The following is a 13,096-nucleotide window of genomic DNA, read 5'->3' on the forward strand; positions in this document are numbered from 1 at the left end:
CTCATGAGAAGAGAAGACTCCCTGGAAAAGACCCTGATGTTGGGAAAGATGGAGGGCACAAGGAGAAGGGGACGACAGAGGATGAGATGGTTGGACAGTGTTCTCGAAGCTACCAGCATGAGTTTGACCAAACTGTGGGAGGGAGTGGAAGACAGGAGTGCCTGGCGTGCTCTGGACCATGGGGTCATGAAGAGTCGGACACGACTAAACGACTAAACAACAACATTAAGTTCTAGAGTCCAGCAACAGATCTATTACCTGATCAAGATGCTTGGTACTCAACCCAGCATATCACCATTTTCATAACTTCTATTTTCATATGCAAATTTTCTGGTAAGAAAGCCAAAAGTTCTAGTTCCTCAATACAGTCATTTTTATTTTCTCTATCAGGTGGCCAATCAGAATAGTGTGAAAACTGGCTCAAGGACAAGAGGACAAACATAGAGTGTCCTGTCTTAGATCCTAGAACAGGGTTTCCCAAACTTGGGTGTCCAGCTGTTTTTGGATTACAATTCCCACCATCCCTGACCACTGGTCCCGCAAGATAGGGATGATGGGAGTTGTAGCCCCAAAACAGCTAGAGACCCAACTTTGGGAAACCCTGTCCTAGAAGGCTCTTAAAAACATAATACCATTTTTTCTTTAAATATTAACTCACAACAGACAATTATTTGCTCTTAACACTCATTGCAGAAGAACTCTAAGTGAGTTGCAAAAGCTATTAACAATACTGTTCATACAACAAAAATAATCTCAATTAGGCTACCTAATTTGAAACAATTCTGATTCTTGGCATGGTTTTGAGGTGGTAAATCAGCTAGAAAGAAGAATCAACTGAAGAACACAAGCAAACAGTTGCTTAATTTAACAGCTGAAGTCACATTAAAAAAGAAGAAAAGTTCAGAGCCCTCAAGCTTCATTAAGATGCTTCCCGAGTTACTCAAAACCATTTATGGCTTTAAAAAGGCCAGAACTTTGAATTGGACATAAAAAGTAATCTGAAGAAGAAGAAGAGTTTGGATTTGATATCCCGTTTTATCACTACCCGAAGGAGTCTCAAAGCGGGTAACATTCTCCTTTCCCTTCCTCCCCCACAACAAACAGTCTGTGAGGTGAGTGGGGCTGAGAGACTTCAGAGAAGTGTGACTGGCCCAAGGTCACCCAGCAGCTGCATGTGGAGGAGCGGAGATGCGAACCTGGTTCACCAGATTACAAGACTACTGCTCTTAACCACTACACCACATCTGGCAGTCAACGAACATGTTTCAAAAGAAGTTCACAAGAGCAGCAGGTAGTACATGACATTTTTACATGTACTATGAAAACAGCTCCACCTTAAAATCAGAATACATAACAAGGGTCATATATCAAGGATCAAGATGGACATTAAAAATGCTAGAGCATGGAATAAGTTCTTGGACTTCAACTCCAAGAGCAGTCTGATAGGAGCATTCTGTCTTTTCCTGCCAAGAATTATAAAAGGATCAGTTGGCGAGTTCACAGTCCAATACTTTATTAAATAGAAGTAATGTATTACTGCTATTAAGCTGAAAACATACTTCAGGAACAGAAGCCGGACTTGGAATTGACACATAACCTCTTTGGATAAATCATACAGTACTATTGAAGGATAGGGACAATTTGGCTTTGCCATAATTGCTAACTAGCTGAATACTTCTGTTTCATTTTGTAAAGTGTCCTTCAAGATTCAAGCTTTCTTGATACTGCACCTGATAATTCCAATATGCCATATATTAACACATTAGGAAGTTTGTTCTCCAGGAACTGCCACAAAGTTTATTCTATCAATACCATTGAGTTGTCTGCATTTTAATAACCAAAAGCCTTGCGCTCAATAGGTATAAAGGTATTTCTTTTCCTACAGGTGGGTTGTAAAGTTAAATCAACAGTAAAATAATTCTGTTATTCTGATTACCAGTTGCATATCAGCAATACCACACCTCTCAAGAAATCAGTTTTGCATTGGTACCATTGCTGGTGAAATTAAAACATTAGCATCTGCAATGTGACTAAAATGCTGTTAAACTATGTTGTCCAGAACCCTTTAATTCCTCATTGAACAGTTACCTTCTGCTGCAGAGCAATTGCAACCACATGGCAGCATGAACAGCCATCCAAACAGCCTTAACAAAGCCTTGCCTTGAAGTTCCATACCACCAGGGACCGGCATATTTGCCAAATGAGATGCCTTGGGAACTTATGTTAAAGCAATGGACCATCCAAAATAAGTCTCAATACTTCTTTACAATTCTATGATTTTGTGCTTATTATCTGTGAACTCTACTCAACAATTCCACCTTAACATTTCGACAACAGCAAGTTCACGGTGATCCATTATAGGGCATTACAGCTGAGCTTATGAGGCCCACAGAGACTTTCCAGAGGGATTGCTTTTAACTTGTTTGTGTGTTGAATGCTGCCATTATGGATGGTCAGGGATGCTTAAGTTTCCATTTGCAATACATTTGCCTAATCCTTAGTCATGCCAGGGCAAAACAAAAAGAAAATTGGATCCAAAATAGCTTGGGAAGAGATTCAGTTTTTAGACATCCCAAGAATAAATAAGTAATTCAGTATTTAGGGTTCTTTGTCTTTTTTAATTAATTGGCTTGATTCAAGGTTGTATCCAACACCACACACAGATAGAGTTTTCCACTCATGCTTCTTCTTCCTCTCTTCTCCCTGTGCACCCCCAAAATTGACTCCAAGGATTTCCCACCTCTGGAACAGGTTTTGAAGGTGAGAGGGGATGCAAAGGAGGGGGTGTTCCATTGGGCAAATAGAGGTCTATTGCACAAGGAGAATGACCACATGGGCTACAAAATCCCGTTAAGTAACCAAGTGTTGGTGCTAATATTTACTAGCATTAGATAAAACCACCTAGCAGTGAGTGAGGCATCCAGTTGTATGATTTTTGTTTTGTAAACGATATGCATTATTTCAGATATGTGGCAGCATAACTAGAAGATGCTTGTGTTTTGTTGTGACTGTGTTTCATCAATATCATCTAGACAAGGAGAAATCCTAGGCACTTGGTTCGCCCAGGTGACCTCAACTTTGAAATGTTCATTCTGTTAAAAAGAGCAGTGGCTGTTACTTGAAAGCATTTAAAATAGTTTCCCTGCCCACACTCTTCACTCATTTCCAAATATCACCCAAGTGTTACTACTACTACTACTACTACTACACTATGCCCTCAGATTGTACTGATTATTAAGGAATGTAGCGCCCTGCTCCTTGGAGCAATAACATTTGTAAGCAGCTCTCGTGTGGGGAAACATACATCTGAAGTAGCCTTGGCTTGGCTTGGCTTCTCTCACTCATAGTTACCGTATTTTTCGCCCTATAGGATGCACTTTTTCCCCTCCAAAAATGAAGGGGAAATCTGGGTGCGTCCTATGGGGCAAATGCAGGCTTTCGCTGAAGCCTGGAGAGCGAGAGGGGTCGGTGCGCACCAACCCCTCTCGCTCTCCAGGCTTCAGGAAGCTCTGTGCAACCCTCGGGAGACCGGCTCCGAGGGTTGCGCAGAGCTGCCTGCAGTCCCCGGCTCAGCACAGCTCTGCGCGGCCATCGGGAGTGGGGCGCTAAGTCCCGCCCCGCTCGGGATGGCGGCACAGAGCTGCCTGCTGTGCCGGGACTGCAGGCAGATCTGTGCCGCCATCCGGAGCGGGGCGCTAAGTCCCGCCCCGCTCCGGATGGTGGTGCAGAGCTGCCTGCAGTCGCGGGATCAGCGCACTTCTCCCCATCGCCAGCCCCACAAGCTCGGGGGACAGCGGGGAGGCAGAGCGTGCCTTCCCACAGTTCCCCGAGCTGGTTCTTCCAGCCCTGCACCTGGGGGGGAAATAATTTTTTTTCTTTATTTCCCCCCCAAAAAACTAGGTGCGTCCTATGGGCCGGAGCGTCTTATGGGGCGCAAAATACGGTATTTCTGAAGCAGACATTATTCCCATAAAGCACACACACATATTTCCAACAAACAGGGCAGGAAAAAGAAAGTGGAAGTGAGTCAGGAAGTGCCATGTGGAGCCTCAAAAAAACCTGATACAGCACCAGAGAAACTACTGCCTCTCACCCAGGCATCTCTCTTGCATGTGTAATGAGACTTGTGGTCCTCTGACCCACCAGATTCTTGAGAACACTAACCACTTTCCAGATGTAATTGCTAATTTCTGTCAGATTCACCTCTGAAGCAAGTGTGGCAGGGGGCGGGGGGGGGGGTGAAAGGAAAAGGAAGGATCCCAACCAAACAAAGAGTTGTTTAATATCTTCTTGCCTCATTCTGCAAAATGTCAAATGCAACAGCAGGCTGTGTGCACAAAGCTCTGAGCACACTCTACCACAAGCAGATGGTTGTTGCCATGGGTGGAGGGACATGAAGGGTGGAACAAGTTAAGTGAGGAAGCCAAGTTCAAGATGTTATTAAGTAAGGCATGTTTAACTGAATAAGAAAGAAACCAAAATGAGTTAAAGCTGTCAAGACAGATGAAGGGTCAGACAAATGGCTGGCAAACATATAAATTTGTAGCATAGGACAGAAGTAACAGAGCATCATCACAGGTGATATTTGGTTGATACATTTTATGTACATTTAGACTTTAACTTAATTGTCCATCTGCTGCTTTTTTTTGGCATATCATCTCCCTCTGACCTCACTGTTTACAATTTTTCCTCCATATCTCTACACCTGCCAATGGAGGATAATGCTTCAAACATCTGAAGAACTTGACTACAGTCCACTGAAAGATATGCCTTAATAGATTTCTTAAAGGAGCTGCAAGCATCTGTTTAGATCTATGTTTCTCATGTCCCCCTCCTTTAAGTACACCAAGTTGTTCCATTATAACTTTTTACAGTGCCCGCTGCTTTCAACCAATCAAAGCATCTCATTTACAGGTTCCGTTTTTTGAGTTTTCCACCAAAAAGCAGCCAGCTGTTTCTTCCCTGTATCCCAGCTCCCCATCAATATGCACGTGCAGGAAAACAATCCTTAATTACAAATGGGGGGTGGGGTGAACTCAATGAAAATCTAGAAAAGCTTCACCAGTCAGTCAGGTAAAGCCAATGTAAAAAGTGTATATGTTATACGAGCAGACAATAACAAATAGCAGCTGCATATGCACAGTCACAAATCTTCAAGCCACACAGTTGACTACAAATGTATGGATCTTGCTTACGTGTAGTTTTGACAGCCCCCATTCTGCTCTTATTGAATTTGTGTCCATAGAAGAAATATGGGTTAACATCCTCTTTGAATTAGCAAGTGAGTTATTTTCCATTAGTCCAGTGTTCAGCAACCCAGCACCCTCCAGTTGTATTATTGCTACTATCAACCCCAATCAACAGCAGCTTGCTGTGCTTGCTGGCGATGATGGGCAGTGTTCAAAACTAGCCAGGTGCCTTTTGCACCTGGCTGTAAACCAGATGCCAGAATGCCTGACATCTCCACCATCTGGAGGTGCATACCTGGGGATCACTGGATCTTGACTGTTTTCACACACTAAACACCACATCCTGTAGCGACAAGCCAATATATATGTGGACTGTCCCTGGATCAAGTGACTTTTCTTCTTTAAGTTCTGAAGGTTCTTCACCTAGCTCAAGGGTGTCATCTGAACTAGCCAGATGTTTAGCTGATAATCAATCAGAGTCAGTCCCATCATTTGAAAAAATAAAGACTTTAGAGCAGTCTTGTCCCAAAATGGCAACAAGTCATTCCACTTTGGAAACTGTGACCTTGTTTTAAGGAGCCATTTGGCACCAGGCTTATATATCTGAGTTTCTAACACTGATTGATGAGAGTTTTAGTCCAACAGCATCTGGAGGGCACCCGGTTGGCAAGGGCTGGGTCAGCATGCAGCAAAACAGACAGGAACGCATTTATCATTCACCATAGCAAAATGCTCCCCCCAAAACCACACACACAATCCCCTTATTTGCGTAGAAGAAGAAGAGAGTTTGGATTTGATATCCCGCTTTATCACTACCTGAAGGAGTCTCAAAGCGGCTCACATTCTCCTTTCCCTTCCTCCCCCACAACAAACACTCTGTGAGGTGAGTGGGGCTGAGAGACTTCAGAGAAGTGTGACTAGCCCAAGGTCACCCAGCAGCTGCATGTGGAGGAGGAGGGAAGCGAACCCGGTTGATCAGATTACGAGTCCACTGCTCTTAACCACTACACCACACTGGAAAATCTCCACAAGTTTACTTGAAAACTAGGAATTACAGCTCAGTTTGAGTGAAATCACTAACCCTAGAGCAGATTCAAAAGTTCACCTGGGGACATAGCAGAGTACATCCCAGAATGTACCCTTCCCCCATTTTTCATAGCCTTGACTGTGCTTCTCAGATAAAAAATCTTATCTTTTTGTGTGTGGAAAAGAATGCTATATGCCTGTCTGTTTTTTTTTGTGTTTTTTTAATCTGCTCTTTAACTAGGCCTTGTTAAGTACTGTTTTCAAAGATTTACTTTGAATATGTCCCACAGGCATGATCTGAAGATTTGTGATGCAGCAGACTTTCTGAATGAAGCTAAGGAGCTATGGATCTAATCAGGGGACTGTCAGAGAATATGCTTCCTTAGTTATAACTATAGATGCAGAATCTATTTGAGCACAGATACCAAGGAGAAAAATGGATTCAATCAAACAGTCACAATTTTGCAGTGGTTTTTCAAAGGGTGCGGCAGGAAAGGATGGTAAGTGCGGCAGGAAGATTCCAGGACAATCAAAAGCGACATTTTAGTATAGTATAGTATAATACACCATGCTCATCAAAAACATTTTTCTATTTGCAAAATCAGAGCTAGAGCGACAAGTGATACTTAAAGCTTATACCTCTCATTGAGTTTGTATACATATGTAAGAGGCTTGTTTATAATTATATTATTGTGATGAATGATTCCTGTTCTTATGTAGCTGCATTGTTTTATTATAAAATAGCTGTGTTCTATGTTATAGATGAAGCCCTGCTAGGAATTGTTTTTTGTTTTGTTTTCCATTGTTATCACCAAAAACCTTGGTGTGTTTTTGTTGCTTTTTATTCTGAAAGTGTGGCCCCGGGGGGTGGGGGCAGAGTTTGAGAACTACTGCAATTGTGTAACGCCTACCTTTGGACTTGTTTTGTGACATTTTGGTCAGTTGTAACAGTTGTCACACTACTGTGACAAATGTTGTCACTATGTACTCTTTAATCCATCCACCAGGAGGTGATATTTCCCTGGTGAACTGCAAATCCCGGTATGCATCTGCTAGCCAAGTTGAGGTTTCCAGGGCAGCTACACCATAGCCTCAATGTTGTGCTAAGCCAGGGCAAGGAGAAAGTCCACCCCTTACATACACAGGCAGCATGTTGGAGTTCTATACTTCTAGGCTGACAACAGATGCACTAGTTTCGTATGGTTTGCAGAAAGCAGAGGCACTGAAGGAATTCTTCCAGTTCCCAAGAAGTCACATGGTGTTCCCTCAATTTGTTTATCATTCATTACAGAAACCACATTCCTTAACCATATGGATAAAAAAAGGATACCTTACGCAGTGCAAAAAACAGCACGCAGAAGATGGGCAGGAGCTCATGAACGAGCAGGCATGCGTATGAGAAATCTGCCTATCTCGCTAGAAAGAGGACAAATAAGTAAAGTTCACTGGCTTTACGGTTGTCCCTCCATCTTAAAAAGCCGATAGCAAGTGGCAAGCCATCTCACTCACAGGGTCAAACCCATATAACCAAATGCTTTTGAGAGCATACTGGTTTCTGTCATCAGCAGTACAAACAGGACCCAGCTGCCTATCTCTGGCTTTCCCAACCTGATTAAAAATCTGTACTCTGCCAGGTCAACTAGAGGAGGCTCTTCCACCTGACCATAGAGGCCATAGAGATCCATGAGCTACCTGCCAGATACAGGTCAGTCAACTTCAGCATTCCTTCCCATCGCATACTAGAATAGCCAAGTCGTCAGAGACTATCCTGGTCTCCTACAAACCACCAGCACAATGCAGAGTGCCATCTACTGCATACACAGGATGATTGCTCAATGGAAAAAAATTAATATAACCTTGAAACAAAGTGAACACACGACACAACTGGCCTGTTTTTCTCAAACATCATGTAGACTTTATGGCTTGAGAATGATTGATTGTGACATGGAGAAAATGAAACAAAATAATCTGAAAAGAAGAGCATTGAAATAAGCTGTTTTGTGTTTCAAATGCATTCCTGATTTTATTGTTACACCAGCAGTAAATAACCCATGCAGCCATGTTCATCAAACGCAATTTGATTTCCCAGCAACACAGTCCAGTAACAAAGATGATCCATTGGTTGACTGTGATCAGTGACCTATTAATACATCAATAAATCTCTCCCTTCGATATCATTAAGATTGGGGGGGGGGGGACACACAACACAATAGTTTACTTTTCGAAGCTTTTTTATACTTAAGCCTAATACTATATTTCTGTTAGATTCTGTTATCAACATTTAGCTAAAGTAATGAAGTCTAGCAGATCCTGAATAAGACACCTGTTTCATTAGAATGACTTATTCTTCTGCATTTGGCCTAACATGCCAAAACCGCAGGTCGCAAAAAGTAAAAGTTATGAGATATAAAAGCATTAAATGTCAAGTAGAACAAGGAACCTATTTACCTGAGATCTTGGTATACCAGATTTGCAAAGTTTTACAACTTTCGAAGGAGGAAAATTACTAAGATCACTCGATGTGAGTAAGTTTTCGTTACGAGCCACTTTACCATTTACTATCTTGTTGAAAATTTCATTTCTGCATAGCGGCTTTGACCTGTTTCACCGTTGCAAAACAAAAAGCTATTATGGTAGGCTATATCAAACTTATTCTGGCATATGTGGTTGAAAGTCATTTCCCTGTACTCAGTGTTAAACCAACACAAAGTGTTTATGAACCTGACAGAACAAAAGAATATAGCGTAGTAAAATCTGGATGAACCGCATACATGGGGCCTTGTGCTCTTCTCTAGTTCCATCAAAATTGCTTCTATAGTGTACATTTCATCAGTTTTATTTGAGCAACTTAATTAAAACGCTGGCTGGCCTTTTAGATCACAGGAGAGCAAGGACTTCCTAACAGGCTGCTGCAGAGAATCCTTTAAAGAGCTTTGGGTGGAGGGAGCAACATAGCAGCTCTGACATTTATCATTACATAAAAGTCTACATTGACTGAATTTCCCTAGACACGCTGAAATACGATCCACACTACATAGTTTAATTGAATGCAACCATAAGACCAGGAAGTGGGGCTTAACTAGGAAGACGCCAAAGCTTCCATAGTAGCCATGGGGAAGTACTCCACAAAAGTTCAGCAACAGGCCAACACACAAACATACAACCTTTGTATCATCTTTACAGTTTCGCTTGTGAACTCTTGGCTGCCATGTGCAGATTCCCTGCTGCCAGAGGTAACTGAACTTTCAGATCAGCTGGATTCCATCCCAGTCCTGAGTTCACCCATCCTGACAGACCAATGCACTCCAGTCATTCGACAACGGGAACATTACAGGCAAAAAGCCTCAGACAACGGAGCGCTGCTGCACAGCGATTTGCATTCAGCTCAGCCTGGTTCTGCATTGATTCAGCTTAACAGATAACTTTCTCAGGAGAAAGGGCAGGGGGACAGAAGACTTCCTACAACTGGGAGGAATCACTGGTTGGAATGCAGCCACGACATACTGTCGCTCTAAGAAGCCTGAAGAGGGAGGGAGGGAGGCGGAAAGACCCCTGTGCCATTTCCCCACTGACTTTCCCTTCCTGGAACGAAGGGGTGAATTAAGAAGGAAATCGACCAGCAGGCTTCCTGACCCTGTCCCTTTGGAATGAAAAATTGGAACCAAGCCAATGTCCTCCCCCCCCCATCCAAAAACGCTCCTTCGCGAGCAACTTGTGAACCCCCCGCCCCTTTTCAGCCTGTCATCAAGTTAAGACGGGCCCACGTAAGGAGGGCCACGGCTGGTGTGCTAAGATAAAAAGGGGATGCAGCACCGGGGTGGATAGAGAAGAGGGGGAGGGAAGGAGAGGGGGGAGCAAGCAAGCAAGCAAAGACTCCTCCAAGTCACTGCTGCTGCTGCAGCAGGAGCAGCGCCGGCGTCTCCCTCCTCCGCCTCTTTGCCCCTGCACGCCGCAGCCTGCAGCGCCTTCTCGCTCTCCCTTGCCAGCCAGCCAGCCGCGCGAGGTGCATTGATCTGTCCGAGGCGCCGCTGCTGAGGAGGAGCAGGAAAGGCACGAAAGCGCCCAGGGAAACCCAACGGGGAGGAGGGAGGAAGGGGTCGCCCTTGCTCCCGGGCGGGCGGTCCCTCCGCCGGCGGGGCGGACCCTGGAAAGGGCTGGGCTGCCCGGGAGGAGGGGAGAGCCAGGAGGCTCCGACGGGCGGCGGCGGCGGCGGCACCGGGCACGTCCCGCGTCCCCCAACCCCCCAAGCGCCTCGCAGGAAGGGCAGCGGAGTCCCTTCCTCCTGGCTTGCCCTGGCAATACCTGTCCCGCCGTCCCGCTCCCGGCCTCCGCCCGGAGGGGGACACTCACCGTCCGGTGCCGCTGCTGCTGTTGCTGCTGCTGACGGTGCCTCCCCAGCCCCGGGAAGCAGCCGGCGGCTGTCAGCGCCGCTCCTCCTCCGCCGGGGGTCCTCGAGAGGAGGAGGAGCAGCAGCGATCTGCCCGCGGTGGCCGCCATCTCTCAACTGGAAGCCGCCCCGCTCTCCGGCAGGCAGCGCTGCGGGGTTGCTGGAAGGGGGCGGGGAAGAGTCCCCGCCGCCGCCGCCGCCGCCGCCACTCCCCGCGTGCGCGCGCGCATACACACACACACACACGGAACCAGCCAATCGCGCGGCTCCGCCCTCGCTGGAGGGCGCGGGCACGGCGTGTCAATCCCCGGCCAAGCCCGCCGCCAATCGCCGCCGAGGAGCTGGGAAGGGAGGGCGGGACAAGGCGCCTCGGGAGCTGTCCGTCAACGGAGGAGTTGCAGGGGCGGGAGAAACAGGGAGGGAGAACTGAGCGCGAACCGGGCGGCTTATTAGGAGGCGCGCCTAGCTCAGGTAGAGGCTGAGGGGGTGCCCTGTGGAGACGCGTAAAAAGTGGGTGTTGCGATCCCAGCCTCGAGTCCTCAAGGGTTTAGACTGCAGTCCTGACCTCCCCCCCCCCTCCATTGAATTCAGTAGGAATTACTTCTGAGTAGACGTGGTGAAGCTTGCGCCGGTGGGAAATCTCACCCTTGGCTGCTGTTCGATGCCTGGCTATTGGGGAAAGCGCTCGGCAAACGCGAAGATCAAATGCGTAAATGCAGTCAGAAAGAAGCCTGCCGTCTGAGATTGTACTTTGTCCCAAACGACGTCAGGCTGCTTATGAAGGCATTTCGGTCTCGCCCTTTTGGTGCAGAATGCGCGAGATGCCTCGTTTTGCCGGATCCGCTCCCTGGCTCCCTCGAAGGTGTCGCCCACGCTTTTCTCCTCGGAAGCGTTCAGAGCAGCCAAGGGCGGGAGGAGCAGGGGAGCCACGTCCATCCCTGGAGGTTGTGGAGGCAGGAAGGCTTGTTGGCAGGCGGCAGAATGAAAAGGCGTTGCTCTGCCCCGAGGGGACCTCCCATCGTGAGAGATATAAAGGAGCCGCCACGGAGTTTAAGTCTACAGTCTCCCAGAATTCTGCATATGAGCTGCAAAATCAAGAAAAGGGAAGCCTAAGAGTGCAGCTCTTAAGAATATCTAGAATCTGGCAGGGAGGAGCTGGGGTGATGCCTGTTCAATTTCAGATTAAGAGATGGGTTCTAATCAAAGTGTGCAATTTTGCTGCCGGCCATTGAGTTCAATGGGACTGACCCCCTCGTGGCAATAGAATTTGCGGCTGCCATTGTGGAATTTGGCTTCTAGAAGAAGTAGACAAGAAGTATGGTGAATAAGAACGTTAGTCCATTTGTCAGTTCACAGAACAGGCCTGCTGCGCAAGTCACTGTTTACTGAGTCAGCCATAGGGCAATTGACTTAGCCACCACTGACTTGGCCAGGATCGTAAATGTAAATATTGCTGCATGCCATTCCAAACTCTGAGAGGTGAGGGATTCCAGGCATGTGCCCAGGGTCTGGTTTCCTTGGAATGTGGGATGGCAGAGACTGTGGTTCTTTATGACATATGGTTTGTTTGTTTGTTTACTTACTCACACACGCACATATTACACACATGTGCAACCTAAAGAGCCTAAAATTGAGAGGCAATTAGCATTAGCACTTGCTTCCCCCAGAGTCACAGTCTTGGAATCAAGCATGACTCTGTCTCTCTAGTTGCTGCCTGCCTTTGGCTCAGCTCTCACCCAGAGCACTACTTCTCTTATACTGATGGAAGTAACCATGGCCAACATTTCACAAATAAGATTGCCTGACCAGTACAACAATGGAATCCCACATTAGATTTTAACCCTAGCTAGATCCAGGACCCCAGAAAATAAAAGGGATCCAGGACCCCAGAAAGTAAAAGGGATCCAGGACCCCAGAAAGTAAAAGGGACTCAGGCATCATGCAGACAATCCCTACTCAAAACACTGTTCCTGATGCTGAGAACCAATGTGGTGTTATGGTGAGAAGGTCAGACTAGGGCCTAGGAGTACCAGAGTACAAATCCCTGCTCAGCTGTGTTATGTTCACTGGGTAACCTTTCAGCCTAACCTACCTCACAGGGTGGTTGTGAAGGTAAAATGGAGTGGGAGAAAATTGTGTGCTCCACTTTGAACAACTTGGAGGAAATATTATATAAAATTAAAAAATGACACCTGGAGATGTTGCTTTGTGCCCTAAGCCTTTAGATAATACAAGTCTACTTGAGTGAACATTTCCACCCTCATTTTTCAGCCTGCACACTGAAATCCAACTCCAAAGGCCTTCTGGCGGTTTCCAAGTGCTGACATAAGTCCAAACATTACTGGGATTTCAAAGGCGGAATTGACGTCTGGGGAAAATTTCCGAAATGTGGCACTTTGTCCTGGATCTTAAGCAAGTCAATCCAAAAATTGTGGGTTTTTTGGCGTTTTTGTAAGGGGGGGAACCTTTCAGGGTGTCCTGGTTTTTACTTTTT

At 46.1% G+C, this 13,096-nt stretch overlaps 1 protein-coding gene across 2 annotated transcripts in view; it reads right to left on the bottom strand.

The window, feature by feature from the left end:
- Positions 1 to 10,784, bottom strand: part of MCU (mitochondrial calcium uniporter) — an 85,238-nt gene extending 74,454 nt beyond the window's left edge. The window contains exon 1 of one of the 2 annotated variants that reach the window (XM_081189782.1): positions 10,566 to 10,784. In XM_081189782.1, coding sequence (XP_081045908.1) covers positions 10,566 to 10,712 — 147 coding nt within the window. In that variant the 5' untranslated portion in view covers positions 10,713 to 10,784. The remainder of the gene's footprint in view (positions 1 to 10,565) is intronic. The other variant, XM_081189783.1, reaches the window with a different exon arrangement.
- Positions 10,785 to 13,096: the final 2,312 nt, after the last annotated feature.

The sequence above is a fragment of the Podarcis bocagei genome, assembly GCF_964188305.1.
Source record: "Podarcis bocagei genome assembly, chromosome: 4".
Lineage (NCBI taxonomy): Eukaryota > Metazoa > Chordata > Lepidosauria > Squamata > Lacertidae > Podarcis > Podarcis bocagei.